The sequence below is a fragment of the Dendropsophus ebraccatus genome, chromosome 2 (genome assembly GCF_027789765.1).
Source record: "Dendropsophus ebraccatus isolate aDenEbr1 chromosome 2, aDenEbr1.pat, whole genome shotgun sequence".
In the NCBI taxonomy this organism is placed as follows: domain Eukaryota; kingdom Metazoa; phylum Chordata; class Amphibia; order Anura; family Hylidae; genus Dendropsophus; species Dendropsophus ebraccatus.
The window spans coordinates 25,954,526-25,977,124 of NC_091455.1; the positions used below are offsets into that span (position 1 = coordinate 25,954,526).

General features: G+C 42.7%; 1 protein-coding gene across 1 annotated transcript in view; it reads left to right on the forward strand.

The window, feature by feature from the left end:
- The first annotated feature begins 4,213 nt into the window (after positions 1–4,213).
- CSMD3 (CUB and Sushi multiple domains 3) overlaps positions 4,214–22,599 on the forward strand; it is a 467,563-nt gene continuing 449,177 nt past the window's right edge. Inside the window, exons 1-3 of the mRNA XM_069959625.1 lie at positions 4,214–4,349; positions 16,625–16,807; positions 17,788–18,114. Of these exons, the coding sequence (XP_069815726.1) occupies positions 4,214–4,349; positions 16,625–16,807; positions 17,788–18,114 (646 nt within the window). The remainder of the gene's footprint in view (positions 4,350–16,624; positions 16,808–17,787; positions 18,115–22,599) is intronic.

The following is a 22,599-nucleotide window of genomic DNA, read 5'->3' on the forward strand; positions in this document are numbered from 1 at the left end:
CTGTTACTGCAGTGCCAGCCAGATGTTCTTCATTTGTGCTGAATTGGGATGCGGGTGCATCCATGTGCTCCCGCATCCCAATTCACCATAGCCAACAATGGAGCGTGCGGCCGGAGCCTCATTCTCCATTGTGTGACCTCCCAGGCTTGTGCGGCCACTATTCATTGAATAGCGGCCGCACAAAACTGACATGTCAGTTTTTCGGCAAGCCATTAGGGATCCCGGCCAAAGCATATACTATGTTTGCACACTCTGGCCGAGATTCCCTCAGACTGCAGTACACGTAACTTCTGTAATAATCACGGCCATTGTTGCAAATTGGCAACAGCGGCCGTGATTAATACACAACTTACGTTGTGTGAACATGGCCTTAAATGGTACCTGCCATGAAATACGCAGATCCAGCAGGCGGCTTCCGAAAGATTACAATTATGCCGGTTTGGTACAGTACACAAGTCTAATTGGATCAAACGGGGGGTCGCAGTACTGACCTGTCATAGTCATATCCAGGGATACCCGAACTTCTGGTTTCTGAATGGATTTCATACACACTAGGGGGAGATTTACTGTATCAAACATGGTGTATAGTGAAACAGGCTCAGTTGCCCCTAGCAACCATTCAGATTCCACCTTTCATTCCTCACAGACTCTTTGGAAAAGGAAAGGTGGAATCTGATTGGTTGCTAGGGGCAACTGAGCCAGTTTCACTTTACACCATGTTTGATAAATCTCCCACCAGGTCTTTATACTTTGTACCAGGTACCATCTAATTATCTGCTCCTTACATTTAAAGTTATTATTTCTGCACTGTATGAAATGCAATGTATGTTGGTAGATTTTAGATCAATAGTTTTCATTTTTTTCCTCTCTTTTTTTCCAATAAGTGTATGCACGCCATGTTTTGTTCAGGGGACTATACAACCCTTTTTCCAAGCATATTGAAATGCATAAGCTTCCCTATGTAAAAGCCATAATTTACTGACTACTTCTATAGCTCTCAGTGCATTGTAGGAAATGCGCCAGCAACATTGACCTTGAGCTCTAGCCATTTGCATGAAATGGTGTCCATTGAGTGAGCCAAGCAGTGCATATTAAGAACAATATAAATTATTTCCTATAATATCTCATAAATAAATAACTTAGACAATCTGTAAAACTGTATAAATAATTGATAGCCTGCATAAAAGTTTATGACTAGCGTATAGGATTCGAGTCTGACGCAGTAGGGCTTATAAATAAATGCTATTTCGGATAGTATTGTAGCCGGCATGAGGGTCACTCTGCCCTGTTGTATTATGAACTCTACGAGGCTCTTGTAAGTCAATGCAGGAGAAGCAGGTGCACCATAGGGTAATACTGCATAAGCTGTAATGAGCAGGAAGGTTATAGATACGGATTTTGCGCTATGACCACAACACCATGAAGTGCATATGATCAAACTTCACTGCAAGCCATAGCTCCAAAAGTCTGGGAGAGGAAGCCGGCCATCCCTATGTGAAAAGTGTGGAACTACAAATATTGATTCTAGCATCTCAATAAAACAACGTGTTTTGAGGTCATTAGTTCCTCTCTATCAGGTTACAGAGATATGGTATAGACTTTAGATAGTGTATTTAAAGGAGAACACCATCATTTATTATACAATGAAAAAGAAAATCATGGTGGCACTACTAATCCCAGCCTAGAAAAATGCAAAGTATGGAGCAGCAGCAATCTCGGCGGTGCTAGTTCAGAGCAAGCTAGGCAGTAAAATATAATGCAAAAAAGAAGAAGAAGGAACTGCACTCACCGTTAAAAAATGTCTTTGTCTTTATTTATCCATCTTTGTTAAAAAACACAGGACAAGGTGCTGGACAGAGTGCAGATAGTGCGGCGGCAGACGCCACGGAGGTAAGGTGACAGACTGTTTCACGCCTCTTTTCCGGCGCTTCCACGGACCACCCTCCTTTCTACGTCATCACGTTATTTAAATATCATAGCTTACTGTGACGTCAGAATCATGTGATAGTGATTAGTGAAGACAAACAAATATACATAATATATATAAAACCAAGGATCCGTTGCATATATTGCACATAGATACTAAAGGAGGTTACGGTCTACTCTTTCATTCAAGCCTCCAGGGCCTTCTGCCTCCGTACGTATAATCCACAGTAGTTCAGTTCTTAAGAGCATGCGTTGTCTATCTTGCCCTGCTTTACCAGGTACTCTTTCTATGCCGGCATATCTTAAGACCGAGAAATCATTATCATGGCTCTCCCTCATATGATTAATAAGTCTTGTAGCTCCTATACCCGTCTTTAGGGAGTAGATATGCTCCCTGAAGCGAGTACACAGGGCTTGGGGAATACGAGTATATAACGACTCGACATCGATCGAGGCAAGAAGGGAATCCTCTCCGCAAGCACAGTCCCCCAGAACGTCCAAGAATTGATTTGTGTCTTTGACCAGGGAGGGAACACTTTCTAACAAGGGGCTAAGTAGCCAATCAATGTAACGGGACAAGGGCTCTAGTATGGAGCCCACCCCAGACACTATGGGACGACCTGGGGGACTGTGCACGCTTTTGTGGATCTTGGGTAAAAAATACCAGCACGGAGGTTTCGGAATAAGTGGTAGTAGCTTTCGTGCTGTCCCTTCAGAAATGATCTTTCTTTCAACATATAACCTTAGAAATGTCTGCAATTTGCTACTAATCTTACTGGTGGGATCTGCGGACAGACGTTGGTAGTTTGTGGTATTACTTAATTGTCGTAATGCTTCATTTACATAAAATTCTGTTGTCATCAAAACAATCCCACCCCCCTTGTCTGCACCCTTTATCACTATGTCTTCCCGTTTTTTTAGGATTTGTAACGCTTTCCACTCCTCTCTATTTAAATTATGTGGAATTTCAGGATATATCAAAGCCTTAATATCAGCTATTACTCTTTTGTGGAAAACATCTAAGGTGCTGCCTGATAACAAGGGGGGTGAAAAAGTAGATTTAACTCCTTGTGTGAACACTTCATTAGTGTCTAGTGCGTTAGATACTTCAGATACATTTTCACCTGCCAAATCTGCTAACATGATCACACAGTCTCTCTCTTGCTCACTCTCTAATTCTGGTGCAATAAACCCTAAAGGGCCAATAGCAGACTGTACCTCACCTACACACTTCTCCTTAGGGGTACCTATTTTAGAAGAGAAAAACTTTTTAGGGTTAAGTTTACGTATGGATTGAAAGAGATCTCTTTCAAATGCCGTCAAGTCAAAGGGCTCAGGAATACAAAAGTTCAAGCCCTTTGACAGGACGGCAATCATGGCATTATCCAAAGAAACATTAGTTAGATTTACAATGTTAATGGAGTTATGTTAATTGATCAATTCCTCCACGACACATTTTTTCTCTTCCCCCTCTGTCCCCCATATTGTCTTTTTCTTCTTTCTTCCTCCCCTTCGGGTTTTACCTCTAAAGGGGGGTTTGGGTGGGTTACTCCTGATGGCGGACTACGTTGGGCTGTTCCTGGATCAGAGACACTTGAGTCCGAATCTGTTGTCCAGAATTCGCTTCGTGGTTTGTTATTGGGTTTATTTCTCCGTTGTTTTCTGTTTGTCTTTTTCTGTCTTTTTGTTCCTTTATGGTAGCTTGTAAGGTCATTAGTCGTTTCTCCAATTTTGTAAAAAAGGTTTTATGTTGTTCCTCTGTCATCCGTGTTTTTAGTTCTATTTTTGCTCGATTTAATTCATTGGTTATTATGGTATACTCCTTCTCATTCCTTGATTTGACCAATATCATGATATTCATGCAACTAACCGAAAAAAGAAAGGGAAGAATGACAGATTTGCGTTCTCCTTCAAATTATCACCCATGGCCCCCCAAATCCGTAGCGTAATAAACAAGTATTGGGGTATTCTGGAAGGGGATCCTACATTGGGAGAAGTGGTTAATAATAAACCGTATGTCACCTTTAGAAGAAGCACGAATTTAAAGGACAATTTGGTCCGTAGTAAGTTTATTTCTAAAAAGGATAAATGGTTAAAAAATGATTTAGTAGGGAATTATAGGTGTGGAGCCTGTAAATGGTGTCCAGCCATGATAAAAGGTAGACATCTCTGCCTAAATGGTGTTGATATAACCATAAAGGATTTTATTTGTTGTAAAACAACTTTTGTGGTATATTGTATCCTTTGTCCATGTGGCCGATTTTACATCGGCCAAACTAGAAGAGCCATGTGTACTCGCTTCAGGGAGCATATCTACTCCCTAAAGACGGGTATAGGAGCTACAAGACTTATTAATCATATGAGGGAGAGCCATGATAATGATTTCTCGGTCTTAAGATATGCCGGCATAGAAAGAGTACCTGGTAAAGCAGGGCAAGATAGACAACACATGCTCTTAAGAACTGAACTACTGTGGATTATACGTACGGAGGCAGAAGGCCCTGGAGGCTTGAATGAAAGAGTAGACCGTAACCTCCTTTAGTATCTATGTGCAATATATGCAACGGATCCTTGGTTTTATATATATTATGTATATTTGTTTGTCTTCACTAATCACTATCACATGATTCTGACGTCACAGTAAGCAATGATATTTAAATAACGTGATGACGTAGAAAGGAGGGTGGTCCGTAGAAGCGACGGAAAAGAGGCGTGAAACAGTCTGTCACCTTACCTCCGTGGCGTCTGCCGCCGCACTATCTGCACTCTGTCCAGCACCTTGTCCTGTGTTTTTTAACAAAGATGGATAAATAAAGACAAAGACATTTTTTAACGGTGAGTGCAGTTCCTTCTTCTTCTTTTTTGCACCATCATTTATTATTTTTAAAAATTAATTAATGAATTAACTTTGTTATGTGTGTTAATAAGCTACCCAAGGTATACATACCAAATAACTGTCGACCCTGTTCTCTTACGGTGGAGGAGATAGTGGAGGCCATTAAATCCATGCCTCTAGGGAAGACGCCGGGTATGGACGGGTTAGTCATAGACTGGTACAAAAATAACGCCGAGGCTATAGCCCCCCGCCTCCTTACTATGTATGGGGAATCCTTAGAAGTGGGCCGCCTCCCGCAATCACTTCGCGAGGCCCTGATCGTGCTGCTCCTGAAGCCGGGCAAGGACCCACTATCCCCCTCCTCTTACAGGCCTATCTCCCTCCTTACCATTGATGTGAAAATCTTGGCTAAGATACTTGCGACACGGCTTAACGGGGTCATACACTCGGTGATACACCCTGACCAGACCGGGTTCATGCCGGGTAGAGCCACGGATATCAACATCTCGCGCTTATTTATGAATATCTCTGCTAGCGAGTCGGACGCTGATCCAGGGTACGTGCTCAGTCTTGACATCCATAAGGCCTTTGACTCTGTAGAATGGCCGTATCTGTGGTCTCTGCTCGGCAGGCCGTTTGGCCCACGGTTCCGAGCCTGGGTTCGGTTGTTATATGCGGAGCCCACTGCCAAAATATGTACCAACCTTGATATCTCCCCCTCTTTCTCTCTCGGGCGGGGGACGAGGCAGGGCTGCCCTTTGTCGCCCCTACTTTTTGCCATTGCCATTGAGCCGTTGGCGGCGGCGGTCCATGCCTCGCCCTCGGTCGGGGGTCTCCAGAGGGGGTCCATCGTTGAGAAAGTGTCGCTATATGCGGACGATACCCTGGTTTATTTGGCAGACGTGGGCCCCTCCCTGGTGGCTCTAATGTCGCTTATCCACGACTTCGGTGCCATTTCCGGGCTGGTAGTGAACTGGCCTAAGTCGGTCCTTATGCCCCTGTCACCTTCTCTCCCCCTGCCTACTACCCTGCCGGATAGATTGTTGGCGACTCGTCAATTCCGTTACTTGGGCGTGGAGATCACGGCCTCCATAAGCAGCTATATGTCCCTGAACCTAGTGCCTCTCCTGTCAACTACCAACCTCCGTTTGCAGAAATGGGGGCCTCTTCCGCTTTCCCTACTAGGTAGGATTAACATCTTTAAAATGATCTTTCTTCCTAAATTCCTCTATCTGTTTCACGCTTCCCCTGTCTTTCCTCCTAAACAGTTCTTTACAGATTTGGCCAAGATTCTGAGATCCTTCTACTGGCAAGGCGGGCCACCTAGGATTGGCTACTCTCACCTCCTTGCGCCCAAGCATCAGGGGGGCCTTGCAGCTCCTGATATGTATCACTATTTTCTAGCCTCACAGTTGGTATATGCTAACTGGTGGTTAGACCTGGACCTTAGCAATGCAGCGGTGGCGTTGGCCGGGGCGCTGGTGGGCTCCTATGAGGGCTTGACGAATACCCTTTATAGATACACCCCTTCCTCTTCTTGGGCCCCTCCTCTGGCTACGGTGCAGAAGGTGTGGAGAGTTGTACATAAGCAGTTGTCCGCGCCCCCCTTCTCCCCCCGTACTCCCCTGTGGCTCAACCCTCATCTCCCAGAACTCCTGGGCCTGCAGGGTGCCTCTCTTTGGGGTAAACATGGAGTCCGTTACCTATCACATATATTTGCACCCGATAATGTGTTTCACTCCTTCTCGGCCGTGTGTGAACTCTATGGGATACCTCGCACAGCGTTTTTTCATTACCTGCAGTTGCGTCACGCTGTTCATTCTCAGTTTGGCAGCCTCACGGTTCCCCTGGAGTTCACACCGGCTGAGAAGCTCTTAGGCTCCCCTGACCTTGATAAGCCCCTGACGCATAGTTATTTACTATTGAGCCCAGACGACTCATCCCCTTTCCAAAAGGCATATGAGAAATGGATAGTAGATGTCCCCTCACTGGGGGAACAGCAGTGGAAGGAGGTGGTGCACACGTATTATCCTACGGTGGTAAGTGCTAGAGACCGACTGATTCAGTTTCGCTTTCTGATGCGAACATATTATACCCCGGAGAGGCTCAGGAAGATGGGGGTATCCCCATCGGATACCTGTTTTAAATGTATGTCGGATGTTGGCACTTTCATGCACGCTGTATGGTCATGCCCTAAAATACAGATCTTCTGGCGTTCAGTCTTACAATTTCTGTCTGATCACTTCGACTTCCCCTTTGTCTGTACCCCCTCTGTCTGTCTCCTAGGACTAATCAACGGAATCACACGCAACAAATACTATAGGGTATTCATTAGATTTCTTTTATTTTGTGCCAAAAAACTTATAGCCATGGAGTGGAAATGTATGGATACCCCTTCTCTGGCTCACTGGAAGCAGATAGTTAACAAATACGTCCCGCTATATGAAGCCCTATATGAACATCGCAAATGCCCCCAGAAATTTAAGAAAATATGGATCCACTGGCTCATGCTGGATGAGTCGGCCGACGTTTGATCCTCTCTGTTGGTTCTCTGGCTGGGGGGAGGGGGAGTGCGGCGCTGTCCAGGTATGTGTGTGCTTGAGTGTGTGTGGAGTCTTTCTTGTTCCGTCCTTTCCTAATTGAACAGGGTTATTATTGCCTGACATCTTAGGTATTCATGACACGCCTTGGCTGTTACCCTTGATTACTGTATTGCTGTTGCTGCGGCCTGAAGTATTATGCTGAGCTCCCTGCGGTTGTGTCTGTATATAACATGTGACGGGCGGATTGTGCCTGGTTTTGTTTTTGTATGTCTTTTCTCCATGGAAAAAAAAAACAAGAGAGAAAATGTTTAAATAAATTCTTAAAAAAAAAAAAAAACTTAAAATGGAATAAGCAAAAGCGCAAAAACGAAAATAGGCTTTGACCTTAAGGGGTTAAAGGGAAGAATATTGGGTGAAGTTTATTCTAATGTTCCATTTCTCTATCTATAGTATAAAATTATCCTAAAATCTTGCAGTTTTTTATTCTCACTACTGGGGCTAAAATTAAGCTGAGACTTCCTGTTGTGTCTGTAGTGATAAGGAGGCTGTGATCTGTACAGCATTGCAGCAACATGTTACACCAGTAGATAGAGATAGAGAGAAGAGCAGTACTCTTTGGAATGACCTCTTGAAAGGTCAGTAATGCTTCTCATTCATGTGAGGTCGAGTCTGTGTATTGTAGTCTATGTCCATGAGTCTTGCTGTAAAGCTTGTCACTAAATGCTGTTAAAAACAGCTCAGGCAAGATGGCAACCCAAAACAATATACAAAAAGTGAAATTAATAAAATAAAGGACTAATTTCATCCTAAACATTCTAAAGATTTGAGCCACTGTGAATCATCTGGTCTCGGCACTATACAGATACATCTGGGCCAAAGTCTCAATATTCAGTTTATACAAACTTTGCATCTCCTTTATAGGATGATTTTTCCCATATTTATTCTCTCGAGATGCATTTGCCTTTCTTTTGGTTCAGCATAAAATTGTAGTTTACCTGTATATTTGCCACCCACTAAAGGCATATTGTGTCTTACAGCTGAAAAAAAAAAAAAAAAATATATATATATATATATATATATATATATGTATATATATATATATATATATATATATAGAAAACCACTGAAAACCGTCATCGCAAACAAAAGTATTGTGAAAGAAAAGATCCAACTTTTTTTTTTTTTTTTTTTATAAGTGGCACTGTTGTTAATTGCAGTTGGGCATTATGGGAGATGGAATTCAAATGGACACTTTCTGGCCGGCTGCAATAAATTGAATCTCATCATTACCATAAAGTGAATTTTATCTCTGTGCTGCCATGAGTCGGTGAAAATGCTTATTCCACTGCTAAAAGCACAGCAAATAATTGAGACATCTATAACGCTTACTGCATAAAGATGTAATGTAATGGGCCTGGAAGAAAAGTATGCGGCTGAAAAGTGCTAGGTGGATATTCATTATTGCCGAATATTTGGAGAGAAATGACTGAGATCTAAGGCACATGGGAAGGGAGGAGGAGAACTTTGTTTTGTGACCGGCCAAGTGATCAGTATACAGTAAACATGTGACCGGCTAAACATTTGAATTTTTGCAGTGACTATATGTATACATACACCATAACTATTAACCCCTTAAGGATATGCTAAAATTTCCCAACTGAGGTATCCTATCCTTATTAGGCTATGTTCACACACCGTTTATTTTCATAAAATCACAGCCGTTGTACAACGGCCGTGATTTATATGAAAATATACATCCATTTCTGCCTAGGAATCCCGGCCAGAGCGTATACACATAGTTTACGCTCCACCCGGGATCTCTTGTGGCGCCGCAAACATCTGACATGTCAGTTTTCTGCGGACGCTATTCATTGAATAGCGGCCACAGAAACCCATGTGGGGAGTTCTGATGCGGGTGCGCACGGATGAGTCCGCATCAGAACACTGCACTGCGTGATCATACCCTAAGGCTATAAGTCATTATTGCAGTGCCAATGGGCCAATGAAGGAGATGCATAGCACATGTAGCACCCATATGTAGGCACCTAAGGTCACTTTCTCCGTATGATGAGCTATATTCTAAAATGGACCCATATAAAGGTTTCCTGGAGCAATCTTACTAGCATAGGAATTGGCCTTAAAGTGACACTGTCATCCCCTTTCTGACTTCTCTACACAGGTGTAAAAGGTAAATTTTGCAGTTTTCATACATTATTTTATATCATATGTCATGGTGCTTGTTCAAGTGATCTTTTATCAACTGCAGATTGTGCTAAGTGGGCGGGGCTTCACAGCAACAGCTCCACAATTTCCCCGCCCCTTCAAGATGTCATAGGCACATAATCCCCACCCCCTTGCCGACCATTGGAACATAAAGGTCTAAGCCCCACCCCCTCTCGGTCGGCCCATACCAAGTACGCCAGTATCAAGGCACTCAAAGGCATACGCCTCTTAGTACAGCTAGCCAACCCTAGAGGGTAGATTTTTGCCTCCTGGTTTACGCCTGTAAACCTTAACAAATCCCTCTTCACCTTTTAGCTGCGTAGTCTCCCTTGCCTGGGGCACAACATTGATAAATCTCCCCCATCATTCATAAATAATGGTGATGAGCCATTGAGCCAATCTACAGTAGGAACAAAGCTAATCTGTATTCTGCTTATCAGTCTTCGTGGCTTTGAACTGTGCTCCGCTTCCTGATGCTCCTACCCAGGTGCTGAAAAAAAGATGGACCCAGTCCTGGGTAATTGGGAGAAGTTTCCCAGGACTGGATCCACCTCTTTTCCCAGCACATAGGGAGAAGCGGCAGAAACCAGAGCACACTTCAAAGCCCTGAAGACTGATGAGCGGAATACAGATAGGAACAAAGCGATTCTGGAAACTTGCTCATCACTAATAAAATAACATGACTGCTTACAGCCACCACTAGAGGGAGCTTATGAGGTCACTGCATACTGTTTTAGGCTATGATCACACTATGTATCTGTGAAGCTGTATTGCGGGCTGTAAATCATCGGCCGTATTTTTCCGGTTCATGCGTACGCTGGAAAGTATACGATATACGGCTGCACAGTGCACACTATGTATGAGCCTACGGCCCGATCGTAAACGGACCCGTAAAAAATGAACAACACCATTGTTTGCGGCTGGAACCGTGCAAATTCATGGCCGTGGATTGACAGGCGGTCCGTACGGAGTACTTGAAAAATAGCCGGCAATAATGCTGAATGCCGATGCCTCTAATAGTTAATATATTAAATTAATAAAACACATTTTCTTTGTAATAAAGTCCCTTTCGTTGTTCAATAATTTAATTCTAACGAATCCATCATTGTGCAATTAAATATACTGTTAAAATAAATATATATATAAATAAATGTATATTTATATATATATTAATTTTTTGACAGTATATTTAATTGCACAATGATGGATTCGTTAGAATTAAATTATTGAACAACGAAACTGATTTTAATTCATATTCCCGGTAAATAGAGCATTCTGTACTAATCAACACTTTACTTTAATTAAATCATCAAATGTTTCTTCTAATTATGTTATCACAATAACATTATTAGAAGAAACATTTAGAATTATATGTGCGCTCAGCTGATTGGCTGATCGGCTGAGCGCACATATAAAGAGCCGGTCCGCAGTACAGTGACTTCATTGTGCTGCGGACCAGCGAAGAGGACACATCGGGGTGAGTATAAAGCTCTCCCCACCCCCTCCCCAGCACTGCACCCATCCCAGCAAGAAAGGGGGGTCACTTAACCCCTTCCTTGCTGGGATGGGTGCAGTCTGACATCAGTCTGGCCCCCAAGGGGTTAAGGGGGATGCAATACATCCTCCCTTAACCCCTTGGGGGCCAGACTGTAAGCAGCGATCTGTAAAGATGCTGCATACTGTAAGGAGCACAACACCGCTCACAATGATGGGTGTTGTGCTCCTGTTTGTGTGTTTCTCCCTTTTTGTATTTCAGATATCGGTATCCTGTGGATTACGTCGTATTCGGTGGACTACGTCGATGACCAGCGGTTGTTTTTTTTTTTTTTTATAAAATAGTCAATGAGGGGTGTGGGGGTGTTTTTATTTGAATAAAAAAAAAATTTCCACTTGTGTCTTGTCTTTATTTCTTTACTTTATAGACTTAATAGTGGAAGCCGTCTAATAGACGGAATCCATTACTAAGTCGGGGCCTAGTGTTAGCCGGTATAAAATGGCTAACACTAACCCCCTATTATTACCCCAGTACCCAATGCCAATAGGGGTACTGGGAAGAGCCGGGTGCCAGTGGTCCCGGAGCATCAAAATTGGCGCTCCTGGACTGGGGCGGCAGCAGGCTGGTAAGATTTAGGCTGGGGAGGGCCTAAACCAATGGCTCTTCCCACCCTGGTGTTACCAGGCTGCTGTTGCTTGGTTTTTAACCCAGCTGGTTATAAAAATAGGGGGGACCCTATGCGTTTTTTTTTATTATTTATTTATTTATTTATTTATTTAAAAAAACGCCTAAATCTTACCAGCCTGCTGCCGCCCCAGTCCAGGAGCGCCAATTTTGATGCTCCGGGACCACTGGCACCCGGCTCTTCCCAGTACCCCTGGTGGCATTGGGTACTGGGGGAATAATGGGGGGGTTAGTGTTAGCCATTTTATACCGGCTAATACTAGGCCCCGACTTAGTAATGGATTCCGTCTATTAGACGGCTTCCACTACTAAGTCTATAAAGTAAAGAAATAAAGACAAGACACAAGTGGAAATTTTTTTTTATTCAAATAAAAACACCCCCAAACCCCTCATTGACTGTTTTATTAAAAAAAAAAAACAACAACCGCTGGTCATCGACGTAGTCCACAGAATACGACGTAATCCACAGGATACCGATATCTGAAAAACAAAAAGGGAGAAACACACAAAAAACACACAAACAGGAGCACAACACCCATCATTGTGAGCGGTGTTGTGCACCTTACAGTATGCAGCATCTTTACAGATCGCTGCTTACAGTCTGGCCCCCAAGGGGTTAAGGGAGGATGTATTGCATCCCCCTTAACCCCTTGGGGGCCAGACTGATGTCAGACTGCACCCATCCCAGCAAGGAAGGGGTTAAGTGACCCCCCTTCCTTCCTGGGAGGGGTGCAGTGCTGGGGAGGGGGTGGGGAGATCTTTATACTCACCATCTGATGTCCCGATGTGTCCTCTTCGCTGGTCCGCAGCACAACGAAGTGACTGTACTGCGGACCGGCTCTTTATATGTGCGCTGAGCCGATCAGCCAATCAGCTGAGCGCACATATATTTCAAAATGTTTCTTCTAATAATGCTATTGTGATAACATAATTAGAAGAAACATTTTATGTTTTAATTAAAGTAAAGTGATGATTAGTACAGTTTGCTCTATTTACCGGGAATATGAATTAACAGCTTAATGGAGCTTCCTGTACTAATTACTATTTAATTAATAAAACACATTTTTGTTGTAATAAAATCAGTTTCGTTGTTCAATAATTAAATTTAAACAAATCCATCATTGTGCAATTAAATATACTGTCAAAAAATAAATATATATATATATATATATACATTTATTTATATATATATTTATTTTACCAGTATATTTAATTGCAAAATGATGGATTCGTTTAATTTTAATTATTGAACAACGAAAGGCACTTTATTACAATGAAAATGTGTTTTATTAATTAAATATATTAACCATGAGAGGCATCGGCATTACTGCAGAGGATCGCAAACCCCGGTAATAGCGATTCATGTAAACTGTTTCCCTGCTTTCCCGGATGCATCCAGAGGTGTTTGCATCACTTTCTAAAGATTTTATTTGTTATTTTTAGTTGAACCAAATTTCCAAGTAAATGACCGTATGTTTTCAGCCGCATGTCTATTTTTTCCCACGGCCGTAGTTTCAGCCGCACATTTCCAGCCGCGTAAAAACTACAGCCGCACAGATACATAGTGTGAACATACCCTCATCATTGAATTTCATGTATACTCTGTATGCAGTAAGTTTTTAAGCTCCCTCTAATAGTAGCAGCAAAAATCCAGCCTTATCATTAAATTATACAACTTTGCGGGGAATTTGGAGCTTTGTATCAGAAAAATCTCAGAACATTGTACCGATATATTAAGTTATTTATCACTAAATAATTTTGAATCCATTTGTATAACAGTTTATTCACATGGAGTTGCCAAGTAATAGTACAATGTAAAGCAAAAGACCGATCGGCAAGTTAATTTGTCTGGCCGACACCACTTACTGCACATTATATACATTTCTGTGTAAATTGTAGCTTTCTGGAACAAAGCGTGCCCATTAATTCCTGAGTCATCACGCTATTCACACCCATTTATATACTCTACTATTATTGCTTACCTGCAATTATCATCTTACCTGTTATGATTCTATTAGCTTTTTATTATAGACCTCTGGGTCACGTCTACTGCCGAGCAATACATTAACGTCATCCCTCCGCATCTATTCTCTAAGCCTCAGCAAAAATGTGTTACTTATGTAAGTAACCTACTAGACATATGGCACATGCGGTAAAAGAGTACTTGCTTAGACTGTTGATTTTAGTTTTATAACTCTTCAAGCTAATTGTGTTTTATTACATTGCTTGCACTGGGAATGAATAGCATATTAGGTAACTCATGGGGATAATATACAACAAATAAAAAGGCAATTCCCATTCATAACAATCTAGTGTTACTGCAACGGGAGCCCAGTTCCGGATGGATTTAGGGATAAGAGGCCAAGCAGGTTATCAATTTTGAATAGAACATCTGTAAGATGTAATGGTTTAAAGTGTCTTTTTTTAAAAAAAAACTTTTAATTTGCAACAAATAAAATACATTGTATATGTAATAGGACTCTTAAAGGGGATATGTTAGATATATATGATGCTCTGAGCTGTAGACATGGGCAGATAACTGAAAGAAAAGTAAAAATAGGCGTTAAAAAAAAAAAAAGGTGATGGCTGTTTGCAAAGTTATAAAAGTATGTTTTCCTTCTAAGCTCAAGTATGATAAAAGCCATGCTAAGAGGCAACGTGTAAGCCTCCTGCTTCCCTTACCCTTTCTGCTGCGCATGATTAATGAACAGGGTTTGGTTTTCATCCCTTTACATCAATCATATAGGGCAAGAGCTGTTTGCATGCTGGCTTGCCTCTATGACCCGCCTCTATGACACTAAGAGGGAACCAATCAGCATTATTGTGCTCATATGGTTCCTAGCAGCACAGTATAGATCTATTAGTGGCCTGTTTGCCTGTCCATCACCCCACTGTGTGCTGATAGGCAGAGAGCCGTGAATAGTCACGGACAGCCCCCAGCCCAGATGACTAGTTGCCGCCCCTCTCCAGCCTCGCGCAGTGTAATAAAACATCTTTTCCCCTTCATAAAGCTACTGCTGCAGCCGCGGCAGGTATGCTTCGCAAGCTACACAGTAGATCTATACTCTGCTGCTGTGAACCATATCAGTACAAGTGTTCCCTTTCCCTTTAAGTTCATAGTGAAAACATGATTGTATAGAGATTATACTGTATAGAGTTGACAGAGTCCCTTTAAGAAGCATTTGAGATATATGAGATGAAATATGTATTGCATGAAGCAACATGAGAAAATATTACTTTACTGAAAGAGTAGTAGATGCTTGGAACAAACTTTCAGCAGATCTGGTAGGTAAATCTATAATTACAGAATGTAAGCCTGCCTGGGATAAACATATATCTATCCTAAGATAATAAGAGGGGAAATACTAAAAGGGCGGACTAGATGGAACAGGGGGCTTTTTCTGCTGACAACCTATTATGTTTCTACACTTTCAAAATACAACAGACACAATGTAGAATTAATGTAGTTATGAGGAATTAATTAGATTGGATTTGATCTATATAAAGTAATGTTTGCTGCAGTAAATGGTGTAAAGGTAGCTCTAAAATGACATTTCTGGCCGCCTGCAGCCACCCTTAGGGGGAGATTGCAAAGGACAGAGTTTTCAGCTCTTTTGAATAGAAAACTATCTGTTCGATAAGAAGGCTGACCGGAATGTAATTCTCATATACATTGTTTAAAATAGCTACAAACTAAAGCTTTAAAGAGGACCTGTCACCCCCATGTAGGGGTGACAGGCTCCCGACCCCCAGCTAGATCCCCTTATACAGACCTCATCTGGCCGAGTCCCGCTCCCGGAGCTGGTCCCGGGACGGAGATATCCTGGTCAGAAGCCGGTGCGCGCTGTGGAGATAGGTCCGGCGTCCATAGAGAATGAATGGAGCAGGACTCATCTCTGCAGCGTGTGCACGGCTCCATTCATTCTCTATGGACGCCGGACCTATCTTCACAGCACGCGCGCCGGCTTCTGACCAGGATATCTCCGTCCCGGGACCGGTCCCGGGACCGGCTCCGGGAGCGGGACTCTGCGAGATGAGGTCAGTATAAGGGGATCTAGCTGGGGGTCGGGAGCCTGTCACCCCGGCACGGGGGGTGGCAGGTCTCCTTTAAAGGAGTAGTGAAGCCTTGATGTAGTAGTAAGTGCAGGGAAAAAAGCACTTTATAAGCATTTCCTGTAATAAGTGTATATTGGTGATTTGTATAACTTTTGGTGGGCAATACAATACTTCAAAAAAATCTTTTTGATGGAGTTCTCCTTTAAAAAAAACAGAAAAAAACCCTGGCTTACAGAGTGGTGAATAGTGATGAGCGAACTTGATGAAAGCCTGGGTTCGCATGGACATGAACGATCAGCATTTGAATCCTGCTGCTTTGAGAAGGTTGATGACGCCTGGAAAACATGGATACAGCCTATGGCTATGTTTACACAATGTGAAAATTAAAACAACGACAATTAAAACAACGGCCTTTCTTTTCATAGTAAGAAATGTTGCATTGAAGTCAATGAAAACAACAGCTGTTGTTTCTGCAGTGTATTGAAAAACGGCCCCTGTTTGGTATGGCCGTGAAAATAATTGACATGTCAATTATTTCTGTCCTTTGTGCATTGAAATAAATGCAATTTTCAGTGCATCAAGAGTTGTTCATACATAGTGTGGACATAGCCTATGAGTGTATCCATGTTTTCCAGGCAGTCGTTGGGCTGCATCCACCTCCTCCAGGCAGCGAGAGTCAAATGCCAACTGTTCGGTTTCATGCAATCCCAAACTTTGGGCAATTTCGCTCATCTCTAAAGGTTTGATCCTTGAGTTATTACAACTCTTCCTACAATACGTCTTAAATTTCATAGAACCTGATAGTGTTTCCTCTATAGTATAATGGTTTTTGTTTTACTTTTTTTCATTTTCCTATTCCAGAAATTGAAAAGGAAAGTTGTGGTGACCCTGGAACACCGTTGTATGGTATTCGGGAAGGAGATGGCTTTTCCAATGGAGATGTCTTAAGATTTGAATGTCAGTTTGGATTCGAATTAATAGGACAGAAATCAATATCCTGCAAAGATAATAATCAGTGGTCTGCCAATATACCAATATGTATCTGTAAGTATATAAAAAAATTTATTAATATTTTATAAACAAATATTATTTACCTTTTTACTTTTTAAGTTACTCTACAAAAATTGGTGGAGGCAAAGCCATCTTATGAATCTCTATCTTCTGCTCCCCCCATTATCTATCCTAAAGCAACACCCTGTAATGTGGGCTGTGAAACCAAACCCCCCCACTCCCATAACTATTATTCCAGTGCTCCATTCAGCTGTGCTCAATAAAGTACATACAAAAAATACAACAGCGACACCTAGTGGGAAAAAACAGACAATACACTTCTCCTTCATCCCACTGTGAGTTTCTTTGCCCAAGTGCATAGGAAACTTAGTGGCACACCAGTGCTGGGACACTACACATATATAGATGGATGGATATTAGATATAAAATAATGAAATAAATGGACTAATCTTATATATTTTGTGCTTTCACCGCTTGAATGGAGATGCCAGCTGTGTCAGTATACGGATACTACCTGTTTGCCAGCTAAGAAGCTTATCTTAAACGCTACCTGTCTGTTACCGCATGCCTTTGAAGGAAAATACGTTGGTTGTCCCCCAAGTACACAGTTAATCCTAATATCATACACGAAGAAATTTTCCACCATCTGTTGTTTAGACTCGAGTACAGACATCCAGCCAGTTAATGAAGATTTTTATAGTCGACTTACTTTTTTTTTTTTTCCCCCCTTAATTTAAACAAAACCATAATCCTTTTTTTTCTGTTACTCCGCAAATGATTTTCCATCAGTCTTGTATGTTACCCTTGTAACCGAAGTCATTTGCAATGGAGAGTTTTCAGACAAAGCGAAAGCAATTAGATCTGACAATTGTAATGTTCATTTGGACACCGCCCAGGGATTATGCCTGCATGTAGGCAATCATAACTAACAAACTGCATTTTATGTAAATCTTTAAGTAGAGAACTGGCTCCATCCTATCCGCACGCTAATTTATTGTATTTTACTTTTACAGTTCCATGCCTGTCAAATTTTACTGCCCCGATGGGAACGGTCCTCTCTCCAGACTACCCAGAAGGCTACGGAAACAATTTAAACTGCATCTGGACCATCATTTCGGATCCAGGGAGTCGGATACATTTGTCATTCAATGATTTTGACTTGGAGTCTCAGTTTGATTTCCTGGCTATAAAAGATGGCGACTCTTTAGATTCTCCAATATTGGGAACGTTCACCGGAGCTGAAGTCCCATCACATCTTACCAGTAACAATCATATACTACGGTTAGAATTCCAAGCAGATCACTCTATGTCTGGACGTGGATTTAATATCACGTATAGCAGTAAGTATTTGGTGGCATTATATGTAGAGATGAGTAAATTTACAGTAAAAATGAAGTAATATGCTTTGTTAGCTTGATAATTGGCTTATCAGCCGGCTGCCTTCGAAGTCCATGCCACTCCGTGCCGTTTCTCCCCAGGTGCCTGGAAAAGCTGAATCCAGTCCTGGAAAACTTGTCCCAGTTTCCAAGGACTGCATTCAGGAGCTGCAGGAGCTGGTCCATGGCGGACCCATGCTATCAATAAAAGCCGGGGACCGGCTGCAACTCTTAGCATTGAGCCGCGCTCCAGTGCTGAAAGCTTACCCTATGCGGTAAGCACGCCCGCAGCATCTATAGGGCTCCTGACAGATAATTCTCCCTCTACAGAGGGAGAATTCTCTGTTTGCTGTCCATCAGGGCTCTGTGAAGTGATCGCAGAGTCCCAATGGTAGCCATGAAAACCACAAGCCTCAGGCTTCCCGTTTCCTGGCTACGGAGGCCAGCGGGGGGAGGGAGGGAAGGCTGGGCGCATGCCCGTGAGCTCTGCCCGTTCCCCTCTCTCCCCTGCCGCTGTTACAAGATTGCAACAGCGCCAGGGGACAGAGGAGAGGGGGCAGAAATAGGGACATCAGCTTATGGATCATTATGAACGACCTGGGCACTGATGCATCAATGACCCATGGTTGTGAAAGGGTTAACATTATTTTCCAGCACGATGCTCCCTCCTGCTCCAAATTATGTTTTCTTGTCTGCATCTGTCAATGAAATTACCTCACTTCCTATCCGCACCTATCACTGAATGACATCACTTCCTGTTTGCACTTAGTAATACAATGACATCACTTCCTGCATTAGTGGCTTTTGATGTCAATTCCTGGATAACATGGTGATGTCACTTCCTGGATAACATGGTGATGTCACTTTCTGGATAACCTGGTGATGTCACAACCCAACTCCCAGAGCTGTGCGGCTGTGGCTGCTGGAGAGGATGATGGCAAAGGGATGTTCAGTGTCCCTCCAGTGCCCTGTGTCCCTCAGTGTCCCCCTGTCATCAACCTCTCCAGCAGCCACAGCCCGCACAGCTCTGGGAGATGGGTTGTGACATCACCATGTTATCCAGGAAGTGACATCACCATGTTATCCAGGAAGTGAAGTCTTGATGCAGTAGTAAAAAAAGCCTTTTATAAGCATTTCCCGTAATAAGAGTATATTGGGGATTTGTATAACTTTTGGGGGGCAATACAATACTTTAATAAAAAATTTTCACCAGACTTCTCCTTTAAATGATTCTTTCTATGGTTCTCAGAGCCAGGATAGTATAAAGAGAGCGATAGATATTTGGGGCAGTCATTGTTCAAAAATTGTATCCAGGCCGAGCTGAAAACGTTTGCCACCTTTTTAGTGAGTCAGTACTTTAAAGTCTGGATGAAACTGATGGTAGGGTTTACTCTTTAAAGAACACGTCTGTTCTTATTCCTATGACTTAACAAGTAATTGTTTCTGCCAAGGCCAGAATCATGCAATTAATAACAATCTAAATTTAGTGTCTTTTCAAAGTGACACAACTGGATAATGCTGTCACTAAGAAGTTCTCAAAGTGTAATTGTGTAGCATTAACATTAAATTGACTGTGACATATGTCACGCCAGCTTGTACATAAAACTGCTGTTTTGCCAGTAGGGTTTTTCTTTTTACAATGCTAAATATTCTCATTCAGCTGTAGTTGACTCACTATGCATGACTTACAGTTATATCCTGGGCTGCCATGCTAGAATGTTTGTACCTTAGAATCCTAGGTATAGAAGGGAAGAAGGAATAGTCACAAATTCCAACAATGTTGTCTTATCGTATCTAGATCTGACTCCTATTGAAGAAGATAGACTTTAACCCCTTAAAGCGAATGTACAATAAGGTACATCGATTTAAGATCTTTATATCAATAGACCTGCGCGGGGATGTCGATGCTGCAGCCCTTTTTTTGAACCGCGGCCCGGTTGATGAACAAGGCGCCAAACCATTCCTGGGCACCAGCTCAGTCTGAAGCACTGGAGGCGGGCCCGCCTGCCCCCAGTGTAACGTTCTTCCCCCCCCCTCTGTGACACGGCTCAATTAGAATCAATGGAGCCATGTCACAGAGGGGAGGAGTTTCCTCAAACTGCGGGAGGATGGGCCCGCCTCCAGTGCTTTAGGCTGAGCTGGTTGGAGGGAGAATAGTTGCCAGCAGAGAGCAGAGAACAAAAGATTACACAGTGTGAGCTGTATAAAAAAGCTGTATTTAGAGGTCAGAGAGGTCAGTGCTGACTTCAGAGGAGATAGCCCGGTGATGTAGCTGTAAACTAACTCTTTGGTGTCCTGTTTTGGTGCCTCATCTCGCTCCACCCCTCCCCTCTCCATGGATAACCATGGAGACAGGGGGAGAGCTTCAAACTGCTTTTTCATGATAAAAATGCATTTTAAGCTAATAAACCCAATTACAAAGTTTCTTAAAATCGCCTGTACTATTGATTCCTGCAAAAAAAAAAAATATTGGCTTATCTCTAATGGCATCATATCCAAAGGCAAAGCTAGGATTCATGGGGCCCCGGTAGCAAAACTGGATGGGGCCCCATAAATTCAGCATGAGGGCTTCCCAGCTGCCTGGGGGGGGGGGGCATACTCTCATGGACCCGCACAGTGTCCCATTGTTAAGACAGGTCCCAGCCACTTGTGTGCCAGGATGCTAGGAGAACAAAGGAAGGATGGGCTGGCTAAGGTGCTGCTGCAATCTGAAGGGAGGGGTGTCTCTGAGAGTTGAGTACCATGAAGGCAGTCCACATTTTCCAGGCCTTGTAGCAGCTACGTGGTAGCTACACTATTGATCATATCTGATGATACATTCACTTTAAAGGTATGCAATCAACTGGTGTCATAAAGTTATATAGATTTGTAAATTACTTCTATTTAAAAATTTCAAGTCTTCCAATACTTCAGTTGCTGGATGTCCTGCAGGAAGTTGTGTATTCTCTCCAGTCTGACACAGTGCTCTTTACTGCCACCTCTGTCCATGTCAGGAACTATACAATGCAGGAGAGGTGTTCTGTTGGTATTTACTACTGCTTTGGACAGTTCCTGACATGGACAGAGGTGGCAGCAGAGAGCACTGTGTCAGACTGGAGAGAATACACCACTTCCTGCAGCACTTACAGCAGCTGATAAGTACTGGAAGGTTTGAGAGTTTTAAATAGAAGTTGTTTAAAAAACAAAAAGTAGAGAATGGAACCAATAATACAGCTAATGCATAATCTTGTTGCGCTTACTATTATTTTCTTCAGTAGTAACCACAACCTAAAAAAATTTACAGAATGAAATCACCATCCTCCTAAAGCTCCCGGTGAGACAATTTCTCCATATAATGTAGCATTATCAGGTCTTCTGGTAACGTGTCTTCCTAGGAAGAAAACTGATTAAATAATCAAGATCCAATGGAAGAGAAAACAGCTGCACTGCCCATATGCGAGTTGTTACTAGCACTGGCTGAATTGACTTAAACTTGATCTGACACACAGAAAGCTTTGCTTATTTCACGACAAATTGAGTTTGCTATGACAGAAGTTAAAAAATCTTCCTCAAGGCTTCTCAGGCTTTATTGGGGACTTTCATTCAAAGATAATTTGGTATTACAGTGATAGGTGTTCTTGCAGAAATGCCGGAGAATTTGGGCTACAATAGGTGTGAATATTGATTCCAAAGTTTTTAGTGATGTCAGGAATTGATGCTTAAGGAGAAGAAATAAGGTTGGAGTTTTTGTTCACAGAAACAGCTTGTTTGTGCCTGGAACTGTTAGGCCATGTTCACACTACGTAGGTTCCGCAGAAATCACGGACGTTGTTACTTACTTACGTAGTGCTGCAGGCTGAGCGAATCCCGGACGGAGTGTATACACATGGTATATACTCCGGCTGGCATCTCTAGCGTCGATGCAGAAAACTGAGATGTCAGTTTTCTGCGGCCACTATTTATTGAATAGCAGCCGCAGAAAAATCCTGTCAGTGCACACTATGGAGCGAGCGGCTCCGGCCGCTCGCTCCATAGTGTGCTGTGGGGAGTTTCAATGCTGGCGAGCACAAATGCACCTGCATCAGAACTCTGCGGCACTAAAGATCATCCATCCGGTACTGCAGTACCGGCCGGGATGAACTTTTTTGAGACCCGGCCTGGTCACGGAACGGCTGGTCTCTTACCTTGTGTGAACATAGCCTTACTCTGTATAAATCGCCATCAATGATGTGCAAAATTATTCTTCATTGCATTGTATTCTCGCCCAAACAGGTGTAAACTTTATAAGGATGGGTTCACACTAAATAATCCGGGTGGATAACCTGCTGCGGATTCCGTCGCTCTCCCCCGTGAGCAGCTCCACCTGTGCAATAGACTCTATTCCATGGTTGGGTGGATTCCGCCGTCCGCTGAAAGAATTGACATGTCAATTCTTTTGACGGACAGCAGAATCCACCCGAGCATAAAATG